Here is a 20546-nt window from a genome sequence, read left to right as displayed (position 1 = left end):
AGGTTCTAATTTCTGTGTGCAGTTTCATTATAAAGATTGTTAATATTACTTTCATCTTGATTATCAAATCTATCAGTCTCCTTTCCCCCAAAATTGTTCACTATGGACCAGGTACTAATTCATTAAAATAGGGCACCCAACCTATGCGAATGAACACTAGGCTTAAAAGCATGTCCACAGGATTTTTTTATAGGCTAAATATCTGCTTACTTTAAGCTTTATAGTCTTGTTCATGTGCAAACAAACCAGTAACCTTGGCAAAAGATTTAATGTTCACCAATATGTTAAACTGATACAGTGTGATCTCTTTTAATCCATGTGGAATTCAGCTGTTATTTGATATGTATTTATCCCATGATAGATTTAAGTCTTTTGAACATCATTATAATAGTTACACAATACTTTAATTAAAATACCCAATAATTTAGCTAGTTACCACCTAGAATTTTAGAGTGTATATTAATATCTCCTGTATTTTGACTGCATGAGAGAATGAGTGTATAAATATAAGTAAATTTTTTCTTTGGGTTTGCTTTCACTAAATATTGCTAAATTGCTTTCCAAAAGGATTCAGTTCCAATATAAATGAAGGGTGTTTGTTGACCTGTATTAAATATAGAAGACTGCGTAAGTGCCTTATTGTCTTTTGCTGATTTATCATTCAGTGTTAAATAGAATTATTTTGATTACTTTTATTATATGCTTTGTAAATTTTTCTTTTCTAGATATATTTGATGTTTTTTTAAATGCACAAATGAACACTTACTCAAATAATTTCATAGTTTACTTTGAAATAAAAACAAATCCTTTAGAGATTAAAACCACAGCAAGATGAATCATCTTTTTTCCATTTTCCATTTTTCTTCATTAGGTTTGTTTAAAGCATGCAGCACATAAATTAATGTAGATTTACATTAATGAATGAAAGTTGATATAATTATATTAAGTCCTATGATTTAAGGTTCTAATGAAGCCTACATGCAGTGAAATATATCTTAGTATATGTTAATTTTAAACAAATACTATCAAGCTTGCCTGTAATTTTCAAATGGCCTGAGACTCCTAGAATTGTGGACAATACGTTATGAGAGAATTATCTAAACTGGATGAAGCAGGAAAGTAGGAACGATTTACATGGATCCTCACATCTTAACCCACTTTGAATGAAGAACACTGAGAATATGGAGCATGTGGATATATAGAGAATGAGGCCCCAGCAATTCTTTATGGTAATATACTGTTGCGTATGAAATTAACCAAACTTTTTAAAACAAATCTATGCTAAACATGGAAAATTGGCTCTCAGGGCTTTTCCCAAAATTGGCTTTCAGGGATTTTCCCAAATTTGATTATTTTAGAAAATAATCAAAAACTTCCTATGGACCCTTTTTGGGCGTGAGAAATGCAGAGGAAATATATGGATAATATATCCTGGTGACAAAATGTGCTGGTCCAAAATGCTAGGATGGGAACTAGAATGATTCGTGAATAAGGAACAGCAAAGTCAGAGATACATGTGTAGGGTAGGAAGTCTAAATGTCTGGCTGTTATGATTGGCTAACAGTAGACGTGTGGCTGGGTAAGTTATTTCAAAAGGAATTGAGATAAAATTGAGGAGTTAGATGATCTTGGCTCACCCACGAACTAGCCACATGGCCTTGACCACATCATTCGCCAGCTTCACTGTTAGAGAAAACATCACTGACTGTCTATTCACAGGACTAAGTGACCTTAACATGCTGAAAGTGCTTATACAGTGGCAGAGTGATTTATAAATGTAAGGGGGAGAAAGTAAGCTTTACTCTAATGATATTAAAAACAAAGATACAGAAAATGACTATAATTGCTTTTATTTTTCTATTAATGAGAAAGTAAATTTCAGAATATTAAATAAAATTTTAGATTATGAATACTGAAGGAACTAGTCTCTTGCGTGGGCGTAAGATTTCTACATTTTATGTCTCTTTAGTCGAATACTGTATAATTAATGATTTTCCAAGAAACAAATCTATGTTTATGTTTAACCTGCCAGTATATTTAGTAATTTCCTTCTCATTCATTGCCTTTTGTTTTTGTGGTACATCCAAGTGGTATGGTCCTTGAGACGGCATTGACTTTATCCTGCTAAAAAGCTGTATATTCTATTGCTTAAAGATTTTTAAAATGTCAAAAGAAAAAAGAAGAAAATAAAATTCACTCTAAAACACACTCTCCAGAGATCTACATTCAGCATATTATATGACGATAATAACATTAAACCAGATGTAAATACGCTAGGCACTTTACATGTTTTTTTTCTAATTTCTAATTCTCATGATAATTATGGAATATAGGCATGTTCTGTTTCAGGTTAAATAGGTGACACAAATAGTCGTGGAGCTAGGATTTGCACCCACATTTTTCTAACATATATATATGTATATATATATATGCATACAGACATCTGGATTTTGTAGAGAAAATTGGGAGCAAGTCTTTATATATATTATATATATATATTAGCAAATACAGGCTTGTATAGATTATTGCAAGCTCTGCAAAGAAGACTGCGTGCTATATATGGGACCAATTTTTCAAAGTGTGGAAGACTCCTCAGAACCCCATACTCCACTTAAAATATTAGGCAGCATTGTCATGTAGTAGAAGCCAAATTGAAGAAAAAATGTACATTCCCACATAATCTCTTAACAAAGGTGTTAATAATCTTGGTTTCATTCTGGAAGTGATCCACACCAGAACTGTTACCTTAACTAAAGCCTGTAAGACCTGTGATGTTTGACTTAATCTTGCCAGGTTGTGCTTTGCCAGATTTTACTTTCATGAACAATTATAAGGTTTTTTAAAATCTACCATATTCATCCATCTACCTATCCATTCCCAAAACGATTACTTAGTACCTAGGATGTACATAGAATTATGCAGCCAGTTGAAGAAAACAAAAAAGACTAAGATTTGGTTTACAGTGTAATTTATGCCTAATGAATATATTGGCATTCGTAAGTTTGCAAAGGAATGGTAATACCTAAAACGACCATCACAGTTCAATGGACTGAAAAATAGTTTTATTTCAAAAGACCCAAATGCAACATTAAGAGCTGATAAGAGTTTTATTATTTTAGATATAAGCAATCTTAGGAGGGAACAAATAAAAGTGAAAAAAACTCCATAAAGAAGAATTGTGTGCGTGTGTGCGTGCACACGTGTGTGTTTGTATGTGTGTATTTGTACATTAAAATAGGAGTTAAGAGTCTCTTAATGTCTTGGTTGCTAAAGAACTCGTAAATTGCTGAAATATTTCGTTCTTGACTCTAAACATTTGAATTCAATAGAGGAAAAACTCCTCTTCTTTCTCTTCCCATGAATTTATCAACATCAAATCAAAAATCTGTATGATATTTTCCTTAGTTTTGAAAAAGGAAAGCCATCATTCCATCAGGAAGAGTAAGAATGTCCCTCCATCAGTTTTCTCTTGCCTGGAAAGCCCTGCTATATGGTAACATGACTCTCCGTGTGTCTTTTTTAATTAGCTTCACACTGTCAATTCCTAGAATTTTTCCAAGTGTTATTTCAGTTATTTTTGTGCAATCTCAGAAGATAACTTTTTAAAAGACAACTTATTTTGGTAGCACTCCTTAGTTTTATAGCCACATTTTTAATCCTAAAGACTAAGTTTTTGTGGTCTCACCTTCTCTGACATGCTTACAAATCAATACATTATGTGATATTGTTATCCTCATTTACCTTAATATGTTAATTCTTCTTTATGGAGTTTTTCTAACAAACCTCTGCTAATGTTGCATAGTGAAAAAGCTATAATCCACTGAAAAGTAAAGAAAAATAATTTAAAGTATTTTTAATACTTTTAAGTTTTTGCCAGCCAGATGTTTGAAACTAATACATGTATTTTTGAAAGCCTCAAATATTCACCAGGTGGCAGTCTTTTCCTTAATTGTGGTCAAAATAAACGATCTGCTTTGCCTCATTTATTAAAAAAAGATAGGACAACAGGTGAATATTGTTTCCACACTTACATTGACAATACTGCATTTCTATGCTCTGTCTTTTGTGAAAACATCCTTCCTAAAATATACCTAAGGGAACCTGTATATTATTCTATTGGGTTATCTCTCATTATTTCCCTTTATCATGATTTCTTTTCCTTCTCTTTCTCTATTTAAAGAAAGGCTACATTGTGTTTGGTGATTTATAATATGTTTAGATTATGTTTATTCAAACTTTTTTGTGTCTTATAATCCTGGTGCATTTCCTTTCTTCTGACTTTTAGATAACTTTTAGCTCAGGGTCATGCTTCCTGGCTCCATGGAACCTTTCATAGATTCACACCCTCCTAACCACTATGCAGGTATCTAGAAGCCTATCCTCAGAGATTTCATCACCAGAATGCAACAGGTTTGTCTCTTGCATTCTGCATCAGCATATTTGAAGTCTGATCCTGACAACCTGAAGGCATGACACAAATGTGAATCTTTAGATGTAGATCAAACTGGCATACTTCATTCTGAAATTAATAATCATGATGATAACATTAAACCAGATGTAAATACACTAGGCACTTTACATGTTTTTTTTCTAATTTCTAATTCTCACGATAATTATGGAATATAGGCATGTTCTGTTTCAGGTTAAATAGGTGACACAAATAGTAAGTCGTGGAACTAGGATTTGCACCCACATTTTTCTAATTCCAAACCTGATCCTTTTCAACCATGAAATATTTCCTTTTACATAAAACAAACCTCAAAATATTTAGTTTTATTTATATTTTTTCTTGTTTCATAAAATCTTTATGATGGGGCTAAAGTGGCAAATATGACAAATATGACTGCAAATTGATATAATAAATATGACTGAATTCCAGTCCTGACTCAAGGACTAATAATCTCAGTAGTCCTTGGTAAATTTCCTCACCTTCTTTAAGCTTCACTTTCCTCATATCTGTAAAAGGTGATGACTCCAAGACTTACTTTGTATTAGAAGAATGGGGTGCCATCACTTTAAAGGTGATGTCAAAATGCACTTTAATTATCTCCAATTTTAAGATTAGGCATTGATTCTGCTTTTTGATCGGGAGAATCAGGCAGACTAAGTTGGGATTAAATAGAACACGATACAGTAAAGAGAAAATTCATCCAAAACAGGTGCTTCTGAAACCCTTGATTTAATGCACATTACCACCAAGTCAAGTATTAGATGTAGTGTGAAAGCACCAAGCGGAATACGCTTGATCTACACTTTCCTAAGGCTAGTAATTTAAAGTGAGGTCAGAAGAATCAAAAACTCTTCAGGTGATAAAGGATTAATGAATTCAGATGTTCTAGGATAAAGTATGCAAGAGAAATATGAATTAGCAACATTTAACATTAATTTATCAAATATGCATTTTTAAATTTTAAACATTTTATTGATAGGATTAATAGTTATATATGTGCATAATAAAAATATTTCCTATTGATTCCATTCAAGGTGAAGAGTGTATCATATTCTGCAATGGACTATTCGCCTAATATGACAATCTACTACACTTCTCCCCAAACCACGAAATAGTTTATTTTTAATACAGTTTTACCATGTTCACAGAAACACAATGGTACTTGTCTATATCTTCTTTTATTGATGTTGAACTACTTCAGCTTCTGTGTCTTACAAAATGTGACATGACTGTTATGTATTAGTTCCTTTCAGCCTACTCGCCCAAAAAAATAGATGTGAATACAATTGGGAAACCAATACTGTACAGAAAACAGAAAAAAGTGAGGATGCATGTTAAATATAGTTACTTATATTTGCCCTAAAACTGCAATTGATTGCTAATTAGATTCCTTGAGGTGAGGGGTTCATTTGTAAGTAGGTTTCAACGAGATTTTGATCACAGTAGGCAACCAAGGAAATTTTAAAGTTATAAGAAGAAATGAGAAAATACATTATCCTTTGTTGAAACTTTGCTAACCAAAACCCTTGTCCTCACTTTCTTACTTCTTTCCTCATCTTGAGTTGTTTCCTTGCTGCTCTGCTATAGCAAAATTGAGGAGGGAGCAGAAGAGAGTGATTCTATTAATATATCAAGAATGCTGAGCATGAATAATAGACACTGTATGTGTGATTGTGCCAGATAACCTTTAGAATCTCCTCCAAACCTAAGAAACTCTCTGTGATTTTAAGAAAAGCAGTTTATTTTTTCATTATTTTTTTATGAAGGTATAGTGTGCATGCGTGTGTGTGTGTGTGGAATATAGAAAGAAAGCAGATGTAAAGAATAAGTTTTGATTGGTAAGATTCATTTTATAACCTAAGAAATAGAAAAATTAATAATAGACCATCAGCAAGTCTTTGCGGAGTCTCGAGTCCTTGTTATTAAATTTAGCCAACATTTATTGAACACATATCATGTATTAGGAAATCTGTTGGGTATATATAGAAGGAAAAAAGGAATCTAACATTTGTTAAAGAGGTGAGAGTTCCTTATATAGATAACAGGGTATGAAAGTTGAAATTTTTACAGGTACCAGATACAATTGATGACAGATCCCAGAGTTCACAATGCTTCAAGAGTATATAGCATGGAGACAATAGAGATAAGGGTGGATTTGTGAGGAGGATTTCTTTGTAGACAACTGAAGTTGGACTAGGGGGCACCTGTGTCCCCAAGGATGAGAGAGAGATTGTCTGCCCAGGTACCTCAAATCAAGCCTGGGGGGTTTACCAGAACCATGGACTTCCTGAAAGCTACAACAGCAATTGGAAACTCCATGCTTGATGAATGTGCTTTTCCCCGAATCTTCTTACTGGATTCTCTTCACTTCCCAAATCTTTCTCTGTCACACACACAGTTAGTGCATGGAAAGGAAAAGATAAAACTTTGAATTGGGGCTACTACATCTATTACCTAACAGTAGGTGGGAAAATATGTCCAAACAAAGCCTACGAGGACAACCCCAATAAACAAATGTTAAAGACAGCTGGGCGAAAGCATGTCCAGGCAAAGCCTAAGAGGACTACCCCAATGAACAAACGTTTCAAGAGAGGAGAGGGAGGGGAAATGAAGCATTGAAATTTTACTGTAAATCAAGTCTATGCCATTGCAGATGGATAAATCAGTAAGATACATACATATTCATGTGTGTCTGCATGTGTGTATATATATTAATATATTTGTGTATGTATATGCATATAAACACATACCCTGTGGTATTGTGAAGCTCACAAAGTGGAGGAAAGTAAAACATATTTTCAACATAATATTCTAAGAGTATGAGGAGGCGTATAGGATATGATTATAATGGTAGTAAAGAAGAGAGACGTTTAACTTCATCAGTGTTTCACAATTTATATCATATCACATCATATTTTATAATTTATATCAAAAAAGAGTTCACGTTATCTGCCAAATAACTGCCTCCAGCATGGATGGCGGGATCTATTTCTGCAGAGTCTCAGCTGTCAGGTTTCAGTTTAGAAATGGGCCCCTCCCAGAGTCTCTCAACTTGCTTCATCAGGCTGCCCAACAGGGTAATACTGAAATGTGCATTGCTTGACATTAAATCTCCTACACTCCTGTGAATGTGCTGTTCTCGCCTTCCTCTTCCCAGAAATTTCTCAATGTGCCAGCAGTGTCTCCCTTATTACTGCCAGTCTCTTCCTACAACAATCTAAGAGGAATTGAGAAAATCAGATAACCAGTTTTGTTAAATTGGTAATTTAATGCACTCAAACTTCGGTCAAGGGCCAAGATTCAGTCAGGGGCCTCTGGCTGAAGGAATTTCAGGACACTTGCTCTGTCAAAAGCATGGAAAGAACTTTCTATGCTGCTTAGTGGCCAAGGTTTATTTCTAGACCTGTTCAAAAGAGCTTGGGTTTCTAGACATGCCAGGGTCAAAATATCCAGGCAATTTGACAAAATAAGAATAAACTCCAGGAAAACAGAGAAACGTCTACTCAAATCTCACTTAAGCAAGTTACTCTCTCTGAGCCACAATTTCTTTATCCATAACAGTTCAATATGTGTGGAAGGAATCTACCAAATAAATGTGAAAATACATCCCAAACCATCAAAGAAAACATTTTCTGTAGTCCCCACTCATGTACATGCATTTATTCTTCACTTATTGAACCCCTATTATTTAGTCGTGACTGCTTAAACAAGTGTTCGACAAAGATTCAAAGGCTGCTACTAGGGTCCACAAGAATGAACTCTGCAACTCCTTGGCAGTATCCACTTTGTGCTGGAGGGAGAAAAATGGCAGTTGAAGTACTTAGTTACGTCTAGTGGCATGGAGGGAAGTCCACCTCTCTTTCTAAAATGACAATAATGAAAGAACTTATCACAAGGGGTGTTACAAGGTTTAAATAATATAACAATCTAGAATGATCTTAAGAGGATGCTTGATAAATTGCATATTGAATTTTTTGTTAGCAATTTTTATTATTGTGACCTTAGATGACTAGGGTAAAATATTGAAATAGATTTACAATTCACTGCAGCTTGTTTGCTTTTTGAAGTTATGTATTATGTTTTGAAGAAAATTATTCAATATATTGCTAATTGAGAATTATCTGAAATTTTGGAAAGAGGGGGAAATACACAAAACATAAAGTCCAAATAAATGTGTAATTATTTCTCATTTTTACTCATCCAAATATCAATGTGTCAAAAATTCACATTTATATATAATGATACTAGTGTTGCTTAGTGATTAAACTTATATCTCTAAGTCAAATGAATCTATATACTTTCCCTCAGGGACTCCAGAAATCAAGAAGGGATGATGCAATTAATGAGATGAGTGTTGGCAAAGTTAACCCCACTCCACTTATATACTATCACCTTTTTTAAGGGAAGAGAGATTATACATCCAGTTGATAAAATTTACAACTCTCAATTTCTCTTACCCACTCCTTCTGGGTGGGTTTTAGCATTCCCTCAGAAAGCTGTATTCTATAAGTCAGTTCTCACATACTCAAAGTTTGCAGTACAAAACTGTTGTCAAGTGTTTCTAATAAATGACTCAAACAATAGAGACTTGGAACACTGACGTATTTAGAAACTGATTGAAAAATGAGTGTATAAAACATAAATTGTGATAATGAAAATAAGAACACTCTTTTTAGATGCTTGAAGAACTCGTTCTTGAAAAGAACATTTTTTAAAAAACAAAAGGGGTTCTGGGGTACAAGTGGAGGTAATTACATAGGTAAACTTGTGTCATGGGGGTTTATTGTGCAGATTATTTTTTAATTTAATTTTTTTTAGATATTAAGACTTATTATAAAGCTGCAATAATTAAGATACTATGATATTGGCTCAAGGATGCATGAATAGAGCAAAGGAATAGAATAGAGTTCAGTAATAATGGTTACAGACATATGCATATCTGACAAAGTACTTGCATCTAAAATACATCAAGAATCTTACACAGCAGTTGAAAAAGTACAGTCAAGCCAATTAAAATGTGGGAAAAATACTTGAAAAAGCTTTCAGAGAAGAGAATATCACAATTTACTGTAAACATAAAAAGATGCTCAACATTATTAGTCATGAGAAAAATGCAAATAAAAATAACAATGTTGTATTGCCACCCACCCATCAGAATTGCTAAAATGTAAAAGACTGACAATGTTAAGCTATTATTGCAGATTTTTGGTGACCTGGAGAAAATAATTCACTCTGTCCGCTCTGTCCTTATGGTTCAAACCCTATATGATTGGGTCTTCTTGCAATTTTTGGCAGTGGTACCCCAAACCCCTCTCACTGATTTAGTCTTGCCTTGTGTCCACAGCCTCCTCATATCATCCAGGTAGATGTAGCTAATATACCCAGGTCTTCCAATGAAACACTAATTATCACCACTCCCCATATTAATCACTATGCTCACTTCGTAGCTGTAAATTAATTTTGCCTGCTTTTGAATTTTATATGTGTGGAATCATATAAGATTTACTTTACTTATGTACACTTTTGTATTTGGGTTATTTTACTCAACATCCATATATTGAGATCTGTCTATGTATTATGTTTACCTGTGGTTCATTCTTTTTCATGGCTGTAGGCGATTCCAATTTCTATAAATTTAATGGTATACACTTATTAATTCTGTGACTGGTAGACTCTTGGGTTGCTTCCAATTTGGGATTATTACAAAAAATATTGCTATGAATATTCTTATGTATTGTGCAGATTATTTTATTACCCATGTATTAAGCCAAGTACCTACTGGTTATTTTCCCCGATCCTGTCCCTCTTCTCACCCTCCACTTTCCAGTAGGCCCCAGTGTGTGTCATTCTACTCTACGTGGAAAAGAACATTTAAAATTCGGCATCACCTGTATCCTTGTTTGCTTGTGTTTTGATACCAAAACCAGAAAACTACTCATTTTGCTTGCAATCAGAGAATAAGTGAATACGGCAGGCAGAAAGAAAGGGTATGTTGAAAACAGTTACTGAACATTCTAATCATAACGTGTATTTTCATAATTCCCAATTATATTAACACCTTACATATTCAAGTAATTACAGTGTTTATATGACCATTATTCCTAAATGATTAATATTTCAATATTATGGTTAATGAAGAAATTCAATTAATATACTGCTTACTGAAACATAATGCTATTAACTTTAGATTTAATCACGTTAATAATGGATTAGAGGGATCTAATAAAATCACCCCACAAAAGCTTTTCGACAAAACCCACATATGAAAGATTCATTTGTCTCTTTCTTATTTTAATGTTAACCCATTCTTCATAAAAGCACTAAAACTTCACAGGGTATTTGCTTTGAGGAATATTTAGCCTCTTCAATGCAAATATGCATTATTAACTTAATCACATATAATAATATAAAGTGCTTTAGGGTAAGAATATAATAACTTTCAAATGGTATCAGAGTTTTCTATTTACCATGCTCTTTCAATGTTAGGCATAGATTCTGGTGAGTGGCAGCTGTAATCCCCTTCTTTTTCTTTTGTTTAGATTTTTTTGTTAATTATTTGTCATTTTTTAATTTCCAACTTTTAAGTTAAGGGGTACATGTGCAGGTTTGTTACATAGGTAAATGTGTGCCACGGTGGTTTGCTACACAGGTCATTCCATCACCTAGGTATTAGCCAAGTATCCACGATGAGAAAGTCAAGGCTCAAAGGACTAAATAATTTTTCTGACATTATAAAACAAGATTAATATCTAAACATTTCTCTCTTGAAACTCTCTCTACTATTTCTCACTCCTTCCAGCCTAAAGATCCTACATGACTCAGTTTTTCTACCTAAACATAGTGAAGAAGAGCCCCATCCTGCATTTTCACATCGTGGAATAAAAATCCCTAAACACTTAGAGGTTTGTTTTATTACTTGTGGCTTTTTTGTTTTGTGTTATCTGATTTTTTTTTTTGAAAGTGGTAAATGCCTTTCATTCCCGTGTGTTCCAAATATATCTAATATTTTTGCTTTTATAGTATATCATGCTGAGAGGGAAAAGCACCAGAACATGTTTCAGAGGGATTGTTTATCTATAATTTGCTGGTCTTCAAGATAAAAACCATGTCAATGAGACTAAGGAGATTAAATGATGTATTAATACAGAAATCAGAATAGCCAAGTCGCTTAAACCATTTTGTCATACTAATAGTGCAACATGGTCCATCTTTTAAGAATTCTTTCTTTCAGGAGAGAATTTTTCAGGTCTGTTATGACTGTCATTTGCCAGCTGACTTTGCTCTATGCTGTAACAGCCTTTAGGCTCCCTGCTGTGGAATAATAAGATTCCATTTATTTTTTAGACATTCAAAGTACTTGTTTATATTGACTACATTGAAAATATCAACTTTGGGGGCCATTTTCAGCTTTTTAATCTTAATGGCAGAATAAGAAAATAGTCTAAGACACTTTCCTATTGATAACTTAAATTGATACATAAAGGAATATAATTGATAACCCATATATAATTGAAATATAATTGATAGCTATATCTCAATATGGGATAAGTATTTTATGGGGAGAAATGAACACCTTTAATACCACACTATAACTCTTATTCCTTTCTCTCTTTAGCTCTCTCGCTCTCTGAGTTTTGATGTTACCTGAGTTATGGTTACACGTACATTGAGGCTCACTCACTGTCAATATCCAAGATTTGACTACAAACAGGGTATAATAAAAAAACAAATAGAAAAGAGTAATTTCAATTGGGCTAACCACAAAGAAGTTAAAATGTTTTCATTCTTTAGAGGGTGGCTCTATGAGTTAGAGTTTATAGATCCTCTTGGTATACAATGTCTTTTAATAATTACCATATAAAGTTCATGAGATTGCAGACTTGTTCCAAAGCCCAATGTGGAAAACCCAATGAATACAAGAGTTAAAAGTGAAGTTTTTTCAGGGTAACTGAATCCTTTTTGATTCATTCCAAAAAATTTAGATTTGTCTAAAGAACACATTTCTATGTCCAGTAGACAGGAATATATTTATTGGAATCCATATTGACTAAAATTCTTCTATATTTTTATTCAGCAGTGTATATTTTGGGTTATATATTTGCATTAACACGCTAGTACCAATGTTTTATTTCAGACTGTTTGATTTTCTGATCACATAACAGGCAATGTTCTAAAGACACAATTGTATTAACAAATCTACTGAAACAGGTATGTCCAAAAAAAGATTTCCTATATGCACTGAGGTAGAAAGAAAATAAGTAAACCGAGATATATTTTATTTTGCTCTCCCTGAATTGAGTTTCTGTTTCCAATTGTATTAGTCCATTCTCACACTGATATAAAGAACTACCCGAGACTGAGTAATTTATGAGGAAGAGAGGTTTAATTGACTTACAGTTCCACAGGCTATACAGGAGGCATGTCTGGGGAGGCCTCAGGAAACTTATAATCATGGCAGAAGAGTAAAGGGGAAGCAAGCATGCCTTCACATGGCAGCAGGAGAAAGAGAGCGAAGGGGAAGGTGCTACACACTTTCAAACAACCAGATCTTGCGAGAAGTCTATCACAGGACAGCACTAGGGAGATGGTACTAAACCATTAAAAATGACCCCACGATCCAGTTATCTTCCATCAGCTCCCACCTCTAATATTGGGGATTAAATTCAACATGAGATTTGGGTGGGGACAAAGAGCCACACCATATTAACAATGGCTACATTTTGCAAATGAAAAAAGAGGTCTTGAACTCTAAAGGGTAAATTGCTGATGCTTAATCTTTTCACATATTTTGTATTATTTGTACATTTCTTTGTCAATAGGAAGACAGAGATAATGGCATAATACAGTAATAATGCCAAAACTGTTATTACACGTTACCTTATAAAAACACTTTTACAGAATTTGAACATCACTAGACTTTGAGAAGTAGGTAAGATTCAGACCACAAGTCTGATTAACAGCCAAGAAAAAACCAAGGCTCAGAGAGATTCAGACGCTTGTCCAATTAGCAAGTGGTGAACTGAACTGGAAGCCAGCATACTGTGACTTCACTTCTTTCTATGCTCTTTCCCAGCACTTCACAACTTCTAATGACTTTGTTATTTCTTAGTGTAACGCTATGGTAAGGAGTTTCTGGGGTCACAGTTAATATTTGTTGGGCAACAAAATTATAAATGGCATTATAATATTCAGGATAGAGACGGTCTGAATGTGTACATCCAGAGACTTCTTAAAATTTGTCTAATTCATATCCTGAATTAAAAATAAGTAATTAATGATTTAAATGACACCCACTCAAATTGATGCAATGGCTAAAGCCAGACCAGCATAGTGACTATCTTCAGAGACTCTTGAGTTCCAGCACTGGTATTTCCTTTCTTTGTGATCTGGGACGTGTCACTATGTCACTTAAGCCTTTCAATACCTTCATTTTCCCATTTGTAAGTGGAGATAGCAATAGCACCTACCTTCATAGGACAATATAAAGATTAAGTGAGATAAAGCAAGTAAAATTCTAACCACAGTTACTGGCATGGTGACAAACTCAGTGAATATCATCTAGTATTACTACTGTTGTTGTCATTTTTTGTCATACAATTTTTATTATTATCCAGACTGTATCAAGGTTGGTTGCTAGCTATTAATTTATAGGTCCTTTCAGTCTGGCCAACCCACTGCCCCACTTAGTCCTCTTTCTTGTCTCTCCTTTGTAAAATGAGGTGATTGATTAGGTTGATCTCCAACAATCCTTCCAATTATAAAATACCCTGCATTAGTTTTAGTAGCCCTTTAAAACCAAAATTTCTTCAGCTTATCACTCTGGAATCTTAACTGTTTATAATGTATAGCAAAGTCTTTTTTCCAAAGTGGGAATACATAATACAGATGTTACTGAAATTGGGAAACTCTCATATATTAAATACCACTTAATAGCTAGTATTTAAGGGAATTAATTGAAATTTCCTGAAAACCAGGTTAGCATGGTATAGTATAAGACATCTAACATAAAATATACAGCTGTATGTTTTCTCTAACCTGCTACATCTTCTGAATCAGTGGTTCTCAAAGCCCTGTTGCTAGACTGGTAGCATTAGCATTACCTGGGGTACTCATTAGAAATACAAATCCCAAGGCCTCACTTTAGACCTGCTCTGTCAGAACCTCTGCAGGTAGGTCCTAGTAGTCTGTGTTGTAACAAGCCTTTCCAGTGATGATGCTAAAGATTGGCAACCATTGATCTAACAAAAAAATTGAAAAGCAAGGCCTGCTTCTGATAAACATTTACTGAAGCAGCTGAAACTGAAATTAAATCTGGACTTAGAAGACATCTAAGGTCTGCTAAAAATAATGAAAAGTCAAATTACCAATCAACTGACTGAAAAGAGGGTTAAGAAGTCATTCTCAGTTATTCCCTCTAGAGAAATAAGGTATTAAGAAGGTTAAAGCCAAGTTCAGTAAAGTCATCAGACACTATCAGTGCAATGATCCCTGCTTAGTGTAGAGAATCAGAGGCTCTCTGTGCTGCCTCCTGTGGGAAAGACATAAGCTATTACTCTTCCCATTTAAAAAAAAAAAAAAAAAAACCAACTAAATTCAAGACCCTGATTTATGAAGGACTACCTTAAATATGGGAGAAAATATTTAATGATCTATGCCCATCTATTTATCTGGAAATACCTAGATCTTTTCATCACATGCTGCATCGAGAAAAATCATTTAATATACTAAAACTCACAAATCTTTAAAACATGTATAAGGTCAAAAAGAAAAAAATCAATGTCAGAACTGCAGGAAGACAAGGTGATTTTATATGCTTCAATATCCTTCTTCAATATCATCTACATAACAATCTTAGACCCCATTCTTAAATCCAACATTTCTAATTAACTCCTAAGTATTAATACTAACAAATAAAAAGCTACATAAGTCCAACTTGGTCCCATAAGTCTTTTCTTATAGGCTTTATTTCAGTTAATGGTGTTATTTTTTTCAAGGTATATACCCATCAACATTCTTCTCCTTTTTCCTTCAAGCCCTTCTCCAGCCCTCTACCCGCTAACATTTCGTATTTGCCAAATTCATCTGATTTAACTTCATAATTTTCTGAGGATTCATGTTCATCTTTTCAGTTCTGACAGCATTTATTCATATTCCCATGATACTTTTCTGTATTCACAATCAGACCTTAGGACTCTCGAGAAAAGGAACAGTGTCTCCTCCTCAGGGCCCAGGACGAGGTCTGGCAGAGCAAGCATCTGGAAATTGTTCCCCAGTGAAAGCCTTTAAGCATAGACAAATTCATCTGAAATCTCACAGCTCCCATGACCTAAGGATGCCTATGAAATCTTTTTTTTTCCCAGAAAAATAAGTTAATATGTGACAAATTTCTAAAAGAGTATATTTTGAATACACATTTCTCACATTTTAGAAACTACTAAGTGTTCTAAAAATCAGATTTGGATGATTTTTTTTTTATTAGAACCTCTTTCTTTATTCATTTTAGGATGTTACATTTATTTTGTTCAGTTTGATATTATCGTTTTCAGGTTTTACCATTTGGCCTCAATGACCTCAACAAAACGAATGACAACACGTCCCAGAATCTTTGGGGATATCATGAGTATGAAAATTAGGAGAATTAAAACAAAAATGGCTTTCAATGATCACAAGAATAAGGAATTACACCTTATGAGAGAAAAAAAGTCTTATCAATAACATATTTGCTACTTACAACACAGTGATTTATTAAGACTGTCATTCCAAAAGATGTTGACCTTCCTTAGGAAATAAATTACCTAAGAAAATCGCAAATAAATAGCCAGGCTCTAATGGGATTTGATACGACCCAAGCACTGAGGAAATCTTTGTGTGCTATGCTATGCACATTTCATGTTGCTAAAACTTCAGTTTTCATTGTGCAAGATGACAAGAATTCTGAGGTAGATTGAAATTACTCTTTCAAAATTATAAAGTTCAAACAAAATCATACAATTTTTGTTTATTCTCAGTGCCTTCACTGGAGAGGAATTCTAGAATGTACAAATAGAAAAGGAATTCTTGGCCAGTAGACTGATACAAGAGAAATCTTCCAGAAACACATGGTCTGGGAAATTTCAGACTCCTGGCAGATCACAAACCTTGACTGCCTTTTATTAATAATCACGATCCAGATCAAATGCCTGTAAGGAGCCAGGACCTACTTGTGAGGCTAGAGTTTAGTTCAGAAGTTGAACATCTTCCAACAAACACTCTCATAATAGCAGACATCTTCTGCAGACACAAAATTATTCTGGTCAGTACAAATGTCATTGACTAAAGAGACACTGAAATTTATGGCCAGTGTTCTCTAGAAAATAGAACTAAGAAGGTTCTTTAGTAATAAAACCAAAAACATGTTCAATGGCAGTTTTATTCTATAGACTTGCTGTAATCTATAATGATTTACATCACCGCCAAAACATCTGTCTTATGGTTGCCTATATAGACATAAAATAAGAGAGTGTACAATATAATATCATTGCTGTTAGAAAATGCAAATACTTGAGAGGTACAGCTGTGGAAAGAATTTCAGTACCACAAGGAGACTAAAGTAGTAGCACCTAAACTTACACAGATTAAAAACAGACTCTTACTCATTCCTGTCTGTGTTCTGTACCTCCTTAGTGGTGAAAGTCTGGTATATAACATGAAATGTGTCTTTGGATATTACTATTACCTGTCTACCCCAATCAAGGCTTGTTCACTTTTGAAAGGATACAAGAAACAAGCGAATTTTCATAGCAGTAAAATTTTACCAATATAATGACAGTAATCCACAAACAACTGTTTACGAAAGAAACAGCAAAATGCCAGCAAAGCAACAAGCAAAAAAGTATTGTTGTGGGGTGTTGTTTTACCAAAGTTTTAGTTCAGGTGAGGGGAAGGGTTGAATGGGGATGAAACATAAAATGGGACCATAAAAACACAGGCTTTTCCCAGCAGACAGGGGTACTCAGCTATAAAGTTCTTTTCCTAATAATATGGCAAAAATTCTGATAAAAGTCCTCCAGGAAAGCAAGAAGAGCTTGCTTGAAAAAAAAAAAAAAAAAAAAAAAGGCACACCTCCTAACAGTCTAGCGTTTGCAGAGACAGAGATGTGCATATTATCAAATAGGCTAGAATTTGCTAGAGCTGAAATAACATCCATTTTATAAGATTTTACTTTAAAAGACAGATTTTTGAACCACTGCAGAACCTGCAGTGTCTTTGCAATTAGTCAATTAGCCTTGATGCAAGGAAGTGATGAGTTCAGTGTGAAAGGAAAAAGGATCAAATAGATAATTCAGACACAAGGCAGTTGCAAAGGGAAGAGTCCAGACAGACAAAAACAAACTCCTTATTCATTTCTGTCTGTGATATCTCCACTTCCTCAGTGGAAAAAGACAGAGAGACAGGAAGAAAAAAACACACATTGTATTTATAATTGTGTGCCATTTTAGTTTATTTTCTGTTGATAACTATAAGATATAGCTACATTTGCACCATTAGTAAATTTGATGTAGTTAAGCCCACAGTCAGAGTTCAGCTATCGCACGGTAATCCTTTGTTTCTTTCTTTAAGTCTCAATTTAAAAGAATCTACTAGAGTTTGTTAAAGGATAATATCAAAATTAGATGGTGCAACTCACTTTTGCAGTAAGTTGCAGAAGCCCAGAGCAGGCAAGCGGGCTAAATAGGAAAAGAAGAAACCAATTCACCCTCTGCTAGCGTAGAATGTAAGAAAATGAAAGGCAAGAGGAAAACACGCCCAGACATACACATAAAGTTACAAGCAACCTATGTTGAGCATTACGTAGAAATGTTTCCAATTTATGAGCAGTCTACTTAGATTACTTTATTTTGCTTTAGCTCTCACAATTACTTATGATTTTCCAGGGCAGGAAATGCAAGTGGATGTAACTATCATCCCTTCATAGGGTGTATCTAATAGTAGTTTTCTGTTATAATGCAGTTCAGATTTTGAAGCTTATATTTCTTAAATTTTCAGGGCATTTGAAACTCAAAAAAAATAAAAAGAAAAAAGAAAAAACAAACAAGCAAACAAATAAACAAAAAAACCCTTCTGCAGGTGAAATAAATTAAAAACTGTATTTTTGCAGGTACCTGTTTTTCTCCACTAGGTTTTTTGTGGTTCAATAACAGCTCAACAGCTCCGACGACTTCTTTTCTGATAGCATGTAATAGAGCATCTCCAACATAGACGTTAAAACTTAAGAGTAGTTCGATGAGCTCCAAGTTCTCATTTTCAATTGCAATGAGGAGAGCAGTTCTTCCGAGAGGATCAATGCAATTAATATTGATTTTAAAATAAATTTCGGCTTCCTCTAGGGATTTCTTGACACTGGCATAATCTCCCTTTTCCACAGCATTCAAGTAGGCTTTTTCTGATGGCGAGAGTTCTGATTCTGCTCTTACTATCCTCAGAGGGATGCGATCTCTATAGGGAGCATTAACATTTCTTTTGTAATAGAACTGAGCCATGTTTCATGCCATGCTATTTCTTTGTCTCTGAAAGTAGAAACCAAAAATACAAAGATATTAGTGTTAATATGCTTTTAAAATTGTTAAGCATCATACTTCTTCTCCAACTCACAGTGATATCAACAACAACAATACCATTATTAGTAACTATTAAGAGTTAAGGTTTCTTTTTTTCTTAAACAATATAAATACTAAATAGTTGTTAAATTATGGGGCAACAAAATCTTCTTCTAAAATAAATAAAAAGAGATTAACATTTGGTAAACTATTTAAAGTTACTCTGAAAGTGAATTTTATCAGAGAATGCATTTAGAATTTTGGAAATTATTTACAAAGTTTATCATAATTATATATAGTTTTCAGACAATCATTTTGAATATCAGAGGCCATATTTTTGAGATCTCAAAACTAGACCAAGGATATTCAAATGTATAATTCATTGTCAATTTTTCTAATTGTGGAAACGCTATTGAGATTATGTAATACCATTGTGTTTGCAAAATATTGTTAATTTGTCATATTCGTTTTTTTTTTTTTTTTTTTTTTGGTAGAGACAGGGTTTTGCCATGTTGCCAGGCTGTCTCAAACTCCTGGGCTCAAGAGATCCACCTGCCTTTACCTTTCAAACTGCCGGAATTACAGGTGTGAGCCACTGTGCCCAGCTCTCTATACTTAATGCTAGTAAGTAGTGATATCGAAGTTAATGTAAATTAACAACATTAATGTCAATAAAATATACTGAGCCCAATGAACATGATTGTATTTTTTTCTCTCTTTGAATTCATTGAGGGTGGAAGACATGTACTGAGAATATTAATTAATCGTCAAGATGAGTCTAAGCAATTCCATTTCCAAAAGAAGATTTGGAAAGGATTAAATGGTGAAAGAATTTATTATAAAAATGTTATTTTCTTAATTCTACTGCCTTTAAAAAATAACAATAAACCACAAGGCAGGAATGTATTCATTATAATTTTTTTATTTAAAAGTTAGATTAAGGATATAGGTGAATATGAGAAAATTAATTCAAATAAATGAAAGCTCATCTTATCATAAATTAACAAAGATACTGGAAGTCATATTGATCTAGTATCATCCTAGTGATAGAGATTCACAGAAAAAAAGTATTACATCTTGAGTATGATTTATTTGTTGCTGTTAGTTCCTCTTGCATACTTAGTATCTAACCTATTTTATTTTTCTATATTATTTAAATTAAACTCACATGTTTATTTGCATATGTTTGCTCTGTGAAATTAAAATAAATAGGGTGTTCTAAGTACTTAAACATGCATATTCTTTTCAATTGATCTTTTTAACCCTAATCATTTTATGAGTAAATTAATTTGATTTGAATACTGTTTTAACCATAGATCAAACATGAATTACATTAACAAATATGATTATATTTAATAATGTTTTTATTTTGGGAAATTTTACATTGCATATTACCTCAATTTATTATTTTAATTATCAAGGAATTAATTTTTACCCTTTCACATCCAGATAATTCATCATGATTTCTAAAATATCTAGGTGTAAGAGCTACTATGAAAAACTATTATTTCATAATTGGT

At 33.5% G+C, this 20546-nt stretch overlaps 1 protein-coding gene across 5 annotated transcripts in view; it reads right to left on the bottom strand.

Moving 5' to 3' along the window:
- Positions 1 to 20546, bottom strand: part of TRPC4 (transient receptor potential cation channel, subfamily C, member 4) — a 211042-nt gene that overhangs the window by 127237 nt on the left and 63259 nt on the right. For all 5 annotated transcript variants that reach the window (XM_011942992.1, XM_011942991.1, XM_011942993.1 and 2 more), the window contains exon 2: positions 18592 to 18996. In XM_011942992.1, the coding sequence (XP_011798382.1) occupies positions 18592 to 18969 (378 nt within the window). In that variant the 5' untranslated portion in view covers positions 18970 to 18996. The remainder of the gene's footprint in view (positions 1 to 18591; positions 18997 to 20546) is intronic.

The sequence above is a fragment of the Colobus angolensis genome, unplaced genomic scaffold (genome assembly GCF_000951035.1).
Source record: "Colobus angolensis palliatus isolate OR3802 unplaced genomic scaffold, Cang.pa_1.0 Scaffold214, whole genome shotgun sequence".
Taxonomy (NCBI): Eukaryota; Metazoa; Chordata; class Mammalia; order Primates; family Cercopithecidae; genus Colobus; species Colobus angolensis.
This window is presented reverse-complemented; position numbering and strand designations above follow the sequence as displayed.